The sequence below is a fragment of the Mya arenaria genome, chromosome 8 (assembly GCF_026914265.1).
Source record: "Mya arenaria isolate MELC-2E11 chromosome 8, ASM2691426v1".
Classification (NCBI taxonomy): domain Eukaryota; kingdom Metazoa; phylum Mollusca; class Bivalvia; order Myida; family Myidae; genus Mya; species Mya arenaria.
Window position 1 is genome coordinate 51,102,012 of NC_069129.1, and position 16,134 is coordinate 51,118,145.

Consider the following 16,134-nt stretch of genomic DNA (forward strand, 5'->3'; position numbering starts at 1 on the left):
TTACAATACTACATTTAAAATCTTCCTTAAACGAAAATCTGTTTAAGAGTCTATGGTCACAATGAATGCTTGCGTCAACTTGATAGAGGTTTAACAAAAGATAATAAGTCACATGCTAACTGTTTCACCGCTAAGGTATTTCGTGTACTTAAAAATGAATAAAACAAACATGGCGCATTTTAAACTTCGTTTCGTTTTATTTCTTTTCGGAATAGTGACCCCATCAGAGTTGACTGATAAATTAGTTGTTAAAATAAAAGACTATGACTTTGGCCTTGTTGAAGTTTGCTTAAACCAGTTTGGATTTATTTATTTTGACAAGGTAAACTGTTTAACTACTAGTCTTTGTTTCGATCAAAATAAGAATTGTTTACAGGTTAATGTAATATCTTAATATATGCATTACCATGCAGGCGTTTGGATTTATTCCTACATCATACAATCGAATACACGTAATGACTTGCTCATTGCCGTCATGAAATCAAATATTGAAATACTGGATTTATCAATAACTTTTCTCTGAATGTATTTTGTGAAGATACAGATGTACTGCCTAACATAGACGTCCTCATCCGAGTACCAATCTGTCACTGGGTGTTCGCCCTTTATCTCGGTACGCATTTTAGATGGCTGGGCAGAAAGTGGTGATCAGTCACTGTCTCGTTTATGATGGCTCCAAAGTTGGTTCACTGCCAACTGGGTGCTCTCACCACATCTCTCCCAAGAGCGTGGATGGCAGTCTTTCTGACTCGTCCATTGATGCCAACGGCTTGAAGCATTTTTCACACTGACTGTGATGGAAAGCTTATGACTGATTCCCAAACCTTCTCTACCATTGTTTGAAGTATCTACAATCTATTATGTTTGAGCTTACTTTCAGCCTGTTCTACAGCTTGGTTTACTGACCATTTCCTTCCCGTTCAAACTTCTATTCCTGACCCACTTATCTTTCCATCGCTCGAGTCTCTGAGTGTTTGAGCTAAGGGAATTGATGGGCATCTGTAGTTTTGTTGACTTGCCATAGAGTCCAATATTGGCAAAGGAAGGCCAAGACATCTTCTCAAATGCTTGCTAATTGACTGGCCAAATTATTCGACTGTGCAGATAGGTATTTCGTTGACCATTAATGGTTAGATGAGTCTAGGCAAGAGACCATGCTGAAACATCCATGCCTTGAGTTTTCCAGGGAGTGACTTGTCTATGCATCTCGGCCCGTCTTTGATACTCTGTTTTAAACTGTCTTGGCTGCGAGTGCCCGTAAGTGTGAAATCAAACCACTCCCCTTGATTGTTTTTACAAGTGTAGTGATTTCTTCATCTTGAATGTGCAGCTTGAACTTGTCAGTCACATTGACTCTTCTTACTACCAGACACCTTGACTAAACTAGTTCGAACAGCTTCCGTGTCCATAGCACAGTTTCATCAAGTCCTTTGAGGAACCAACTTGCCTGGATTAGGGTTTCCGTTGGGACCGTAATGTCATCCATGAAACTCCTGTCGCACGGGAGCCCGACCCCGGCGTTTGTAAGTAGGCCTCATAATTCCTTCTCTGCTGTTTTGATAATCATGGATAGGGAGCCACAGGCGTTTGCAAGGGCAAGCCATACTACGGTGAGATCCTTGTGGTACACCTTGCCTCGTGTAGATGTTGTATGAGCGCACTTGTGTGCTCTACACAACCGGAGAAACCGAGGGTCTACCTATCCATTTCCAGTCATGTAGGTTGTCATTAGCTTGGCAAGTATTGAGAAAAATATAGTTCTTTAATACTCAGCAATGAGAGGGTCGAAATTGATTGACAACTTGCCATACACTTGTTGCCAGCACTCTGGTATAATTTCTGTCCTAAACACTACACGCAAAGGAGACCACAGTGTTCGTAAAAGTTTTGGGCACCACTGAGACCTGCAGCATTAAATTGCCTTTTTTTCACCACATCATTGACCTCTTTCCATGTTGGTCCATTCATACCGAAGGGGATGACTTGCTCCTCCAGTGGTTGAATTCTTTCACATTCTCCCAGGGTTTCCCTTCGGTGTAGATCAGAATGAGTCTCCAGAAGGTGTTGTTAAACATCATCCTGGCTACTCTCGACTTCTCTGGTCCAAATCTCTCCTTTTTAGTGCATAGGTAAGTTTATGTGGTACAAGCAACTTCTTCTTAACTGCTCCTGTCAGTATCAACTGCAAAATTAGGTTTAAGTGCTCATCGAATAGTGTTCAGGTCATGTCATTCATCTTTGGTCAAGCGATTCTCAGCCTCCTCTGATACGAAGTTGGTGGTTTTCTTTACTTAGCTTGGTGTTGTGTCGCCTGAATATTTCCCGCCAGTGGAGATGAGCGCCATAACTCTGGGAAGTTTAATCATCATTCCTGACTTTCTTCTGCTGATTAACCATTCTCATTGTTCTTTGATGTAGGTGGCCAAAATATTGGAGAGTCTTCCTTAGTATAGATCTGCCCAAGCGTAGGTTTTATTTGCAGAAACGAGGTTAACCGAGTTTCCGCAAAACACCCTGCGCGAGGGTCGGAATGAACCTATCTTACCACAAGCGGCTATGGTAGATGCTTTTACTCCCACCTCAGTTAAACAAAATTAAGTAAAAATGTATTTTTTGCTGGAACATTTTTGTGCGTCGTGAAAATAATTGTGTATGGATATTTGATAATTCGTGATTGTCATGGATTTGCGTGCAGTGATTCAGTTAATAGTCAAATCGGTCTTTAAATAGTTCTGATGAGAGTGAAGCATTATTTCTTGAAATGTGCGTGAAAACTGTTTAATGGTGGCATTTGAAGCGAGAAATAATTAGTTAGCGTTCTAAATATTGCCACAAGACAAGGTTTCCATGATGCTACAGACGAAAGTCTTCAACAAGGGAGGTAATTACAATGTGGTGATCATTAAAAAGGAGTTCCATACGGGCATTTTATTCTCGGCCGTGGGTAAGATAAGAATTTCTAGCATGGTTAAATTATTGGATCTACTTATCTGAGGTGGGAGAAATCCCGCGTCTCCCCAGGTAAACATGTGCGTTGCTAATGTTTCTCAAGTGCCTTACAATCGCTCTGTGTCGTATGGATCTTCAGTATTTACATGGAAAACTACAGAAAAAAGTTCAGTATTCCAAGATTGATCCCCGTTTAATTCCGCACGGTCAACGCTTGACATATAACACAAAAACAATCGCAAGCAAGAAACTTGGAACAACAACACAGAACTTTACAAACAACACACTATATAAGAATATGTAAAACTAGGGGTGTTAGGTACCGCCCTCAATGATTCTTGCTTACTTTTCCGCATCGACACCCCACAAATGAGGTTCATCCAGACAAATCCGTTGTCATTAAATCCGTCCTGTTGGGTCTTCATCCCCTTCTCGAGTGGCCCTAAGGGTATTTTCAATTATGTTCTGTTGTAGCTGTCTATATGATTGTCTCAACACGGAGACTGCATAAATGGGGCGCAAACCCGCTATATGCCGTTTCCTAGTCTTTCCTACGTGACAACTGTCTCTCAGGCGTCACCAAACTTTCTTAGTTTTTATTCAGCCTTTTCTGGAAGTCGCTGAAAACAACAAAATTTCTACATAAGCTATGCATGTTAACTGCTTATTTACAATTTTCGGCCAAGATTCATTGACTTATTTAAACACGTGAATATCGGCTCAAACACGTGGCCTGCAATTATATTACGAGTTCCGTAGGTCACATTCATTTTGATGAGATGTATGATCAATGTTGAATAAAAATATTAAATATGTTAAAGCGATTGGTCAAGGGTCAAAAGGTGATTTTGCTCGTCGCTAGTTTACTTAAAGCAGGTGACCATGCATGGAGTCCTTACAACAACCGATTCGGGCGGACAGAAGTACAGAAGCACATTCCTATTTTTCCAATTCAACTTCGTCGCGGACGCAAACCAAGATCCAAACTGTTCATGTTCGCAACAATATGCCCAAGACCTAAGTACTAAAAAAGGACTAAAAATATTGCTTTACACAGCTTCTTGAAATAATGAATTTGGCCTGCAACTGGCAGAAGGTTGTTTATACGTTTAGGCGTATTCATAAAATATTATATGTATTGCCTAATATAAACCGAAGTACGAAGGACATTTGGAATATGATCTGGTCTACATTCTACATACAAACTTGCTAGGAATACTAGGCTCAAATCTCAATCTTCACAAATACACACAAAATATTGTTTTCATTATGTTTGTTTATAGCGTTTAACAAGTAAATCTCGTTTAAATATACTGTACATGTTAAACCAGTTCATAGTGTATGACTTTTCCTTTCCAAACGACACTTTAAAGGGACTAGACGCTTGATGAGGCAAATGCAAGAAAAAAAAGGAAATTGTCAAAAACTTACATAAAATTGACATCATTTCGTCCAACACAATAAATCTTGATGAACACATCGCTTCCGACATTTGCATCTTTCGCAGTTCATGCGCATTTTTCCAATTTGAAATATACTAGGGTTGTCCACTACGTAAATTTACGTAAGTTTAAAAGTAGCGTCGGTATATTTGTATGCACATATAAAGAGATATGATTAAAAACTGGGAACCAATGTGTGCTATTTAAAAACAGAGAAACTCAGATGAGACAGTAACATGTTTTTTTGTGTTAAGCCTCCTTCTATCTCGCATTGACAATTCTATGCTTGTAAAAAAGGAAATAATGTTTTTGCCGATTTTTGAACCATCTGGTGTAAGGTCCCTTTCATAAAAAAATAACCGGCAATACATAAATTTTGTTTTGCCCTCGATGTTGAGATGGGCAAATTAATTAACCAATTTTCAAGCAATTACTAGTAATGTTTCTAATAAAATACAACCTTATCAGATTATTGATGGAATATACACGTTCGAGAAACCCAGTGGCATCTCAGGTCAGCTTTCTTTACACCAGCTGCAAGAAATCAAAAGACATTGTAATGGAAAGGTATTCTTTTAACATGTACTTTATTGTCATTGTTTACATACAACTTATAAAGTGAGTTCGAGGATTTCTGTTGTCTATATTGCATTTTATAATTCAATCAGGGACTGCACTGCTTTTAAAAAGCAATTGATAATGTTTTTGCGTGATCATTCGTGTGTATTAATCATTCAAAAAACATATGTGCAGAACAGTATGGTTTAGCAACAATTTCCAATTGTTAAAGACCTCTTTTATTTGTGACTGTTCTATACAGATTGAAGACATAGAACAAAGTCGCTACATGTTTCCCGCAGTGCCGCAGAAGAAGCATGCAGACGGGAATCACATGCATTCATCGGTAAATAATAGCTTTATAGGCGAGATGTATGCTGCATGCATATTATTATAAAATAGCCCTTAGAAGTTAAACCATACAAACATACTTCATAATAACGTTAACAGTCATATTCACAACGTCGTGTCGCAGTATGTTCCTGTAAGAATATAAAACTCGTAGAGTATTCTTTGAAAAGTTCCTGTATAAGTTTTATTTACAACATATTGTATAAATTTTAGGAGATGCTAAAGTGCTCATCCTTTTACCACAAATATATGCGCGTTTTGGAAGCCTGGAAAAACGGTTACAGTGGCAGAAATATTAGAATCGGGATGATCGATGTTGGTTTTATTCATTCACCATCTGTTCGACAACATGTTGTAAGTTTTGTTGGTGTGTGTTTCGTTGAACGTATGTTAGGCCTCTAGAGAAGGGTTATCTTTTGGCTACTGGGCTTGTCCATGTAGTTTCCATTTTGTCATATGGTGTTACTTTTGTATTTAATAAGAGTATTCACATGCATTATATCGTATTTTGTTTCACTACACACATTGTCAATATTTACTTCACCCCGTATCAGGTTTGGTAACTTATATACAGAGCATAGCGTAGTTTAAAAGATTTCGATTTATAGTGATATTTTACCTTGACTAAAACGTCAGTATGACAATTGTATTATGTATGCAATCACAATCTGTTCTTCAGCATGTTGTGTATATTTAAGTGATGTTGTATATCTTGAACTGGCTGTTTTGCCTTGATCCTTGTGCCTAATACCAGATCATGGAAAAAAAATCCGAAAAATAAATAAGTAAGATTACATGCATTATATAGATATTTAGATGGTACAGATGCATTCAGTGCCCCCAAAACGGCTAAGAAATATTGCTATATATTATGAAACGTATTATTTTGGATAGAGGAATTGCTAGTAAAATATCAATACCTTCAATGCTTGTTAGTACATTTATAACAGTACTCCAGAAGTGGTAAACACATTGTTGATGCTGGTTTTTGTAACATGATGCATACTTTATTATGTTTCAGCATGTTTCCATGTCACACGACTTTCATCCCAATCGCAGTAAAAGGTAATTCTTGCTGTAGTTGATGGCAAAACATTGTCAATGCACGAATTTATTAATCGAATGATCGGCAGTTTTCAGTCACGAAATTATTTGTGAAAGAAGATTTTACGGAAAATGATTTTTGCTTCAAAAGACTGTCAGATAAACAATGGCATGTTCTTATGTGACGATTGTTCCTATTGGATGAAAGACATTTTCATTTTTGTTACCAGGAAATGAATTTAAGAAAGACATTTTCATTTTTGTTACCAGGAAATGAATTTAAGACATTTTCATTTTTGTTACCAGGAAGGGGATTTAAGAAAGAAATTTTCATTTTTTGTTACCACGAAGTGAACTTATGAAAGACATTTGCATTTTTGTTACCAGGAAGTGAATTTAAGAAAGACATTTTTTTTTTTTTTGTGACCAGAATGAATTTAAGAAGACAATTTCATTTTGATGACCAGGAAGTGAATTTAAGAATGACTTTTTCATTTTTGTGACCAGGAAGTGAATAAAATTCACTTTTAACTTACTGTTTGCTTCAATAGATTTCGAATTAAACATATATCATCAAGAAATAAATTGGCATTGTTTATTGAGTAGACGGAATAATTTTGACACAAAAAACATATTTGTATTGTAGTAGACTTTTTCGAAAAATATGCAACTGCTTTTCTAGCCAAAACCTGAAAAAAATCATCTACGTAAAATGTGTTCAACTCCAAATCATACAAAAACAACGTTGAGACGAATGTATGTTTTACTCTTGAAAATAAGTGATCCTCAAAACTAAATAGAACACTTTTGCAAAATAAATACATATCTGCCTTTGTATTTATTTAGAAGAGGAATCCCAACCGAACATATTTCTCAAGAATTCTGCCTCTTTTGTGACGTAGGGGTTGCTTTTAACGCGCAGTACGCAGGTGAGTTAAAACAAAAGTGGATTAAGACGAACCATTCGGGTCAAAAGTCAATTAACACTTAAATATGTTTTAAAGGTCTACAAGAAACGTAACAATTAATTACATCTTCAAAAACCTACCTAGTTTTATTAATCCCACTGTACCAAAAGATTTTTTTTATTATTTCATGAAATATGTTTTTTTCTGAAATGTGATATCAAGAATACTTTACGTCTTCCAAAAAAACCGGTGAAGTTTGAGCAAAAGTGGGTCAAAATTTATTTAATTACCCTTTTAGATAACCTTCTAATATATTGAAAATAGAAGATAAATAATACTTTTAAATAATCTAACCATAACATGAAAGCTGAACGAACTGTATAAAAATTATCTTTAGAACAGCAATATTTTTACGTACTAAAGTTCTTAAATATCTTTACGTTTTCCCTTTTGGAAAGCAAACTAATTAATGTAAGTCCATTAAAAAAATGAGAGAGCTTCAGCACATTGTGTTAGTGAGCTTGTTTTCAAGTAGATATAATTGTTTAACTTTTCAGACCTGCATATTGGCGATGTAGGAACTTCTGACCATGCAGCATTTACAGACGTGGAAACTTTTGCTAAAGCTTTAGTTTACAAGCAACACCTTATTGATATTTATGTATGTGAATGGACATTCAACTTTGAACTAGACGAGTTTGATTTTGCCATACAATCTGCAATAAAGAGTGGAGTAAAAGAGGTTAAGCCAGTTCTACAATTGATGTTGTTGTTGCTGAATTTGATGTAAAAATAATAGCAAAATTATCAAATTTATTTTCATTAATATAAACAATATAAATGCTTACTGTAACTGGTTTATTTTTTTACTTTAGGGTCGTCGTGGACTGGGGTCTGTTTATGTTCTCCCAGCCGGATACCCGGGTGATGGTTTTCTCCACGACACATACGTTATTTCAGTAGGATCAATCGATGATTTCACCAAAGATTTCAACGCAACTGCAATTAATTCAGCCACTCTCGTTTCGGTTTTTGTGGTAAACATTTATTTCAGATTTCTTACTAGCGTTCCTACTTGTAAATGCTAAACTACAAACCTTAAAACCACAAAAATGTATCCATATTGGAATTTACATAATTGCTCGACTTTTTATTTTTTGAAATTTATCTCTTCCTTTGCATTGCAAAAAACATCCATATTTAACTAGAAATGTGACTTAAATACGTAGATAGCTAATGGCTACAAACAAATAATTAGATCTACCCAAAGTTTGAACAAAATAGATTGGGTCAGATAGTTCTGCCTATGTTTAAAAGAACAGAATAACAATATTACCCAGGGAGACAGAGGAAGTGAACCGCCTTGCTTTGGACCACTATCAGCACCTGGTATTGTTGCGGGAATGATAGCATTTATGCTTGAAGCTAAGTACGTTTTATATTTAAAGTGACACTCTTATTCAAAATCAATACATACACATGTCACATGTATGACAAACATCAAATTTGACTTATAAACCTTTAACTACTTACTAAAGAATGCGTTTATGGAAAATATTAATTCTTAATAACAAGAGTAAAACTGTGTATTGAATAGTTCAAATTAAACTCGGTATCCTTCATAAGTTCCACTGTTTTTTTACATTTGTTCATCCTTTTTGGAATATTAAAACAATATTATTAAGTGTGGTAAATCTTATCTGGAAGTAAGTGTACATCTTTAAGGTTAAGTTTGGTACATTAATCATTAGATGACACGCACGCATTTATCTAGATCAAATTCATGTTAATCAACATTTCATGAAAAACAAAAAAATGTCATTAAATCTACAAAAGAAAGTTTTCGTTATGAAAACCATTGCAACATTCACATCATTTTTGCCTGAAACTGAAATCTTTGAAAAAGTGCTGTATTTGTATCAATGCAATAGTGCCATTATGTGTACATGGCATTGTCTCTGCAAGGGAATTATTCGACAAAACTGAACTGCACGTCCGGGACAATTGTCGAACAATACGAACTCTACAAATGTTTGGTTCATCACAGTGCATATGTTTTCATGTGTTTATCCTATGCCTTTTATTACTTTTCTGTTAAAAAGGACAGACACTTATTTTGAACACTCGCATTTTATTACTTAGGCCTCAGTTGTCATTACGAGATGTCAAACATATTCTGATCGAGTCCTCAACGCATAGAGGATTGGTCAGTGCACATGAGTTTGAACAGAACGGAGCAGGGAAATCATGTACGTATATTTATATCGTTATATCTTGTATGATAAAATATATTCCGGATTCTTTTATAAGTATTAAACTGGTTAAGACAAGATGTATGTCCAACTTATAATTGTTTGTGTTATTTATTTAAGTTCACCCGGTATTTGGATTCGGATATCCGAATGCAGTTAAAATGGTGGAACTTGCCAAGTCATGGAAAGAGCTTCCAACACAATATATGTTGCAATACATTACTTCGACTAGGTACGTTTTTAGTTAAAACTTCACAGCAATATTGTTACATTTTGGTTTAGGATCAGTCACTGTCCATTGTCCATCGTATCTTATCAACTATTTTGCTTGCCGATAATCTAGCATCAACTTTTCAACAAATGCCGTAAGTTTGATCTCGAGTCATTTAAAGTCATTACACGGTCACGTGGTAAAATATTAGAAGACCTTTTGCTATTTCAGATGTCGCTTTTTTTACCCGATCTTCATGAACAAGGTCATAATTTTAATCATCAAGATGTAAAGGCTTAGTTCGAATATAGCTCATGTTCGATAAAAATCATTTGATAATTTAGTAAATCGGCTAAACAGTATAATGTGGACGTAGTGGGGTTTTTTCATTAACATTAGTCAAATCTCAACAGGGCACATGTTGAGCCAAAAGTAAATATTGCCGGTGAAAAACTAACAAATTGGGTTAATGGTTTAAAGTGCCTTGTTTACCTTTTATGTATGAAAAATTATTGAACCAATATCACCGATCTTTATCAAAGGTCTGTCTTTATATCAGGGTCATTGTTTTATTTTTATTAGTTTATGCAGCTATTTTACTAAAGTGAGCAGTACAGAACCTTCATGGCACTCTTGTTACAAAAATGGTTTTATACACTTACATCACACTCCAAAATGATTTTATTTCATTTAACATATAGTTCAAAAAGCTTATGTGATTTAATTCGTCTTTTAGAGAGTCCAATTCCAGAGGCGAAACACTTGAGTTTGCAGTAAACTGCAATAGAAAGTTATGTATCAAAGAAATAGAGCAGATTGTCGTCCAAGTGCGCAATGTTACATCCAACAAAGGCGCCCTCATCCGGCTGAAATCGCCAATGGGTACCGTATCGACTATGTATGTCTCGACTGCAATTTCCAGCGATAGGCAATTTGTATTAACGAAAAGAGATTTCTTATCATCTCATTTTTGGGGCGAGTGCAGTGTCGGAAAGTGGTCATTGTCTTGCGAAGGTAAATCCATCACCTCTTATCGTACCTTAGGGGTTTAAATTTGTTAACCTTTTTGAATTGATTACTTCAAAGAGAAAAAACAAAACATCTTACTTGTGCAATGATGCAAATGCATGTACATACACATTACAATGTATCTGTTTGAATACAAACATTAAGAAACATACTATCTTAATCTTTTATTGTTATTTTGAAAAGCTCTCTTCATCATTGTTCACTTTAATATGTGATAGCGTCTTAATGCATTTTATTCGTTGTGTTCCTGTTCTAGTGAAACACGTTCAAATTTTTATATTAGCAAACTCATAGAATAATAGCATAGTTCTACAATATTTTAATTGCAGGATAATTACATTTTCTTTCATGCTTAACGATGAAATATGGGGTTTAAACAGTTAAATAACAACAGTGAAAATATCAATTTGATATTTTCACTGCAAAATAAGGAGTGAAAATATCAACTTTCAGAACTACTTTTAAATTCCTTTGTTGTTACATGTGCTTGCCTTGATCAAAACAGAACACTGGACTTCAGTAAATTATGTCAAAAAGTGTTAAAAAAATAAAGAAATGTTTTATAAATTTAAATAAATATATAATTGGAAATTAACAACTTACCGTTTATTCCCGGTTATCCCGTTTATCAAACATTTTACTGATCTTTGAAGCTGAATGTTCGAACATTTGCTTTCATACCAAACAAATTACAGACAAAAACAACTGTTCGAACATAAATTAAATTTTATATCATCGTTCAAATGTATTTTGAACTGTTTGCGGTTGTAGTACGTAAAATGAGCTTCCTGGAGAATTCACACAACAATTTACAGATAGATCCGGTATTTTTTACCCCACCCACAACTCAAAATGTGTCAACAAACTAGCGTGGCATTTACTCTTTATCATTTTAAAGCGAAACAGACTGATCTCTGACAGTAAGATGACTGAATATTAACTTACTATAAAAACACGCGTACATGCAGGCTTAAACTAAGAAGAATGGTTAAATCTCAATGAGTATCCACATTTGTATTGCTAACACATTTGACCTTCCAAATCTTCATTCATTAAATAGCGGCGTAGTAATTTGGTTATGTATTCATGCCCATCTTAAAATAAAAAGTGTTTTAATTATTTTTTGGAAAATATGTACACTAATAATACTTCATTGTTTACTGTTCATAAAGGCTTTGCAATAAAAAAACGAGCGAATATTAAGCTATAAGAATGAATAGCAGAAAACTATTTCTCAGCAAACCGAAAGTAGAAAAGTTGACAGCTATAATTATGCATGAGGGGCGCCCCACGGGTAGCGGCGTAAAGCCCACCATTTTCAAAAAAGGGGGTAGTTCAGAAATAAATAGAAAACAAATAAAACTCCGAAAATAAGCATAAAAGAAACAGAAAATTTGTTTATTTCAGTGTAAGATCGTATTTAATTTCACTCGTGATCATGAAAAAAATACATTTTCTATGACACTCGTGAAATAAAATACGATCTTACACTGAAATAAACAAATATCCTCTTTATATTAAAACGTATATTAAAAAAAAAAAAAACAAGCTCGGAAGCATTTATTGATAAAGCTACTTTACGAGTGTGTGGTATGTTTGTTTTGTATGTACGTTTGTGTCTCTCGTTCAGTGTAACCCTTGCAGTGTGCCTCTAAACATTGTTAATATTGGAATTCTTTGCTACTGGGCTTGTCCCTGAAGTTTTTATTATATTTGTATCGACTGATCAACAATAATAATGGAACATTTAAGTAGAGGAATATCAACTACTTATGTGATTTTCTATTCTTCTTTCAGAATGTCGGTTGTTGTCGGCTAAACTAGTGATTCATGGCAAAAATGGTGGATTGGACAATAGTTACTTATGTGATTCAATTCGGCTCGACGTTGTTACAGATAAAAGTATCGGAGAAACGGACAGTGAAACACTGCATCTTTTTGGATTGCTTTTGGCTGTGCCCTTTGTCATTATTCTGTTATTTGCTTTATATATCGTCAAAGTCGAATTCCGCCATGAAATCAGGAAAAAAATGTTTATTTATTTAAGGTTGATTTTTGTAGATATTTTGGGAACAAAGGACAATCTTACATATTCTTAAATAATGACATATGAGAAAAGGAAAAGTGCAAAATGAAATGATTTTAACATTAATGCCTGTAAAGTAATGGCATTGAAAGTATTTACTGTTCGTTTTTTATCTTGATTGTTTTACTTTTATGTATTTATCAAAATAGTAATACAAGACGTACATGAAATAGTGACTTCAGATAATAAGAGTGTAATGCCGATTATATAAATAATAATTATATGTAAATACGCATAATCAGCGAATCGTAACATTACACACACACACACACACACACACACACACACACACACACACACACACACTAAATACATGCATAATTACATTATATGCGTTTTAAATGTTTAAATTGTAAAGGATGTTTTTTGCTAACCTAAGCACAAAATGCTCAGCGTGAGCTTTAGTGAAAGGGTGATTGTCCGTCGTCCGTCGTCGACCGTCCGTCCGTCTTCAACCTTTTCTTTCAACAACTTCTTCTCCTAAGCCACTTGGACAATTTCAACCAAACTTCACAGGAATGTTCCTTTGGTGGTCCTCTTCCAGATTACTTAAAAAAAAGGAAACTTGAAAAAAATCTTCTTCTCAGAAACCGCTGGCTTATGTCTTGTTAAAGCCCTTGTAGTTTGTGTACATCTCATATAATACGTGTTTATGTTACTGTTCATGGCCAAAGGCCTTTGTATTGCCGATATTGCCAATAACACTTGAAAACTTGTTAATGGTATCATGATGAACATTGTTTATGTATAGGTATAAGCATTTACATGTTGACAAAAACAATTTTGAAAGTTATTCACCACAAAATATGTATACCTGTCTTTAACCAGATTATTATATATTATAGTATAGCATGTATATAATATATACTCGTGAGTTTTAGAAAAAGAAAAAAAGATCTATACACTTGGCTAAATGTGAAGTAGAAAATAGGTATAGACATTAAGGTGTATACAAATAATCGCTACATGTAGAACAATCTTATTTTTAGGAAACGCAACATATTTAATCCTGATGTTATGTATGCATGCTTTCATGATTAATGCTAGATCCCTTTATGTCTGTTGTGTTTTGTAACTTACATTTGTTACACAATTGTAATGCAATATATTATGTATAACATGCTTTGACCTGCTATATATGAAAATGTAAATTTAAACTAAGTTTGTGATTCAAATAGCCTTGTCAGTGACAAAACCACCTTGAAATAATAAAAGGAAAATAAATGTCAATAGTCTCAATGGCCATTTCAAACTGGCTGGGAAATATTATAGACATAGTGTAAACCAGATCATTTTCGTGTATGCACAATTGCCTCACTTTTCAAACAAGTGCCCAGTGCATGATATTGCAAGTATTTTAACTTTAGTGTAAACTATTTCTTGAAAAAAATAATATTATGCTGTAAAATGGTGTGATTTTTTCATTTTTAAAATCTAAGTTTTCATTTCACTTTCAGAATATAAACTAAGCAGAATGAATATACGGTTGAGGAAATTGTTGAGTTTAAGGAAAAGGTACAATTTTAACTTAAGATGTTTCTGTAATATGGTACCTAGGCTGTTTATTTTTCGAAAAACTAAAATAGTTCTTATGTGATAGATTTACCCATCAACAATAAGATAACTGCAAATATTTAAACGCTTCATAATTGATTTAGTTTTTAGGAACAATCTTTTTGGCGAGTAAAATGTACATCCTTCGCGGCATATTTTGGTGTGATAAGGAGTTCACCAGGTTTAACGAAATAAGATTTGATCAGATTTTTGTTTTTGTTTTTGGAATCACTAAGAGGTGAACCTTTTATTCATTTTATTGATCAGATCTTTTAACAAAAAGTATTTGCATCTTTTGGAAAAGTCTGTCGACAATATCACTGCGCTCTTGCTGGTTCCCTTTAAATAAGAAATGTAACGCGCGATCCTAAAAAGGCCAACATATCCCTTCAGAGAAAAGATTGCTCGACCCTAAAAGGGTCCGCTGGTCTTTATATACAGTAAATTCTCAATCCTCAGAACCCGGGCTTTGCTAATTTGCATATTACCAATCATACGCACAATGAACGTACTTCCGTCTGTTATGTCTATAACAGAATGTTATACTATGAACGCACACCCGCCGCCTTCAGCGGACCGTAACATTATTATGAATCTTTTTTTAAACGGCCGCACCACCTTAAAACAAGTCAAACAGTGTGTACGGCCGAACAATTTTCCGTCACAGATTCCTATTTACTATAATGCTTATTTTTCTTAAAGTGCATGGAATTTTCCTACAATTCAAAAGATAACGGTCTTGGCACTTACCGTAGCTGAGTTGTTTCTATACAGTGCAGATGGAGTCTAAACCAGATGATAAAAAAGCACAGCGGCAGTTGATGCGGCCGGAGGAAGAACAATACCACAATGTCTACCTTGCACCACGAATAACAGGGCAACAGCTGCACACTTTTACTGCCGTGATTGCAAAGAGCTTCAGTGCTGTGAATATACCGAACATCACAAAACGTTTGCCTTTATGTCTGATCATAACATTATCGATTGGGAAGCCAAATATCCCGAGGAACATGCTGCCAACATGTTTGCGTTTGATAAATGTCTAGAAAAGGGACATTTTGCAACAAACTATTGTGAAGGCCATGCCGTATTTCGCTGCTCAACATGTGGATTTTCAAGGCACAGACATTGTGAGCAAGAAAACGTATTCATGAATTTTCAGTGGATGTAAATGTCACTCAGGACACATTAGCAGCTTATAACGAAAAGTTCATGCATACTGTCAATTGAAAAGGAAAGACAAAAGAAATTGAAGTAAAAGAACAGGTCGAAACACTTAAAGCAGAACTCATTCAGAAGATGAACAATAATTTGACCAAGGCCTTGAAAGGTATTCATTGGCAGATGCTTTCAAATTATCATAAGAAGAAAAAAGTTCCAAAGTATCCAAAATCCAAGGCGATCTAGAGTTGTGGAAAAAAAGATTAAAACAGCCACTGAATACAATGAGTTTCTTTACAATCAATCGTATGACACTATTCCCATTTCAGTACATGCAGAATGCAACCCAGTTATAGAAAATTTTGTTAGAAGATGACGTAAAAATGGTTAAACTGCTTCAAGATAATGATGCCATCCATAAAATTGGCTCTGAAGGTTTTGGAACGACAACCACAAAAAATATGGAGACTGTTCGAAGACACAAACGACATTCAAAGAGAACAGACTGTGCACCCAAGGAGCGTAGCTATATAAGAGTATACAGAAGGAGAAGAAACCAATATTTCAGGTATAAGCTTTCTGCCAGATG

The 16,134-nt window shown here is 34.8% G+C and overlaps 1 protein-coding gene across 1 annotated transcript; it reads left to right on the top strand.

Annotated features, from left to right (window-relative positions):
• Window positions 1–112: 112 nt before the first annotated feature.
• On the top strand, window positions 113–13,140 carry LOC128243936 (endoprotease aex-5-like). The gene is made up of 13 exons (XM_052961954.1): window positions 113–322; window positions 4,860–4,958; window positions 5,212–5,295; window positions 5,514–5,654; window positions 6,322–6,365; window positions 7,191–7,273; window positions 7,810–7,994; window positions 8,128–8,289; window positions 8,593–8,681; window positions 9,395–9,501; window positions 9,625–9,736; window positions 10,452–10,729; window positions 12,542–13,140. The coding sequence occupies exons 1-13, from the start codon at window positions 113–115 to the stop codon at window positions 12,841–12,843; spliced, it is 1,896 nt and encodes a 631-aa protein (XP_052817914.1). The 3' UTR covers window positions 12,844–13,140.
• The last annotated feature ends 2,994 nt before the right edge of the window (window positions 13,141–16,134 follow it).

What these genes read in the sequence shown, in the direction of transcription:
- LOC128243936 (XM_052961954.1), top strand. Translation starts at nt 113, where the DNA reads ATGCTAACTGTTTCACCGCTAAGGTATTTCGTGTACTTAAAAATGAAT. An exon ending in GATTTATTTATTTTGACAAG is followed by an intron (nt 323 to 4,859) that starts GTAAACTGTTTA and finishes CAACCTTATCAG; the next exon opens with ATTATTGATGGAATATACAC. An exon ending in CATCTGTTCGACAACATGTT is followed by an intron (nt 5,655 to 6,321) that starts GTAAGTTTTGTT and finishes ATTATGTTTCAG; the next exon opens with CATGTTTCCATGTCACACGA.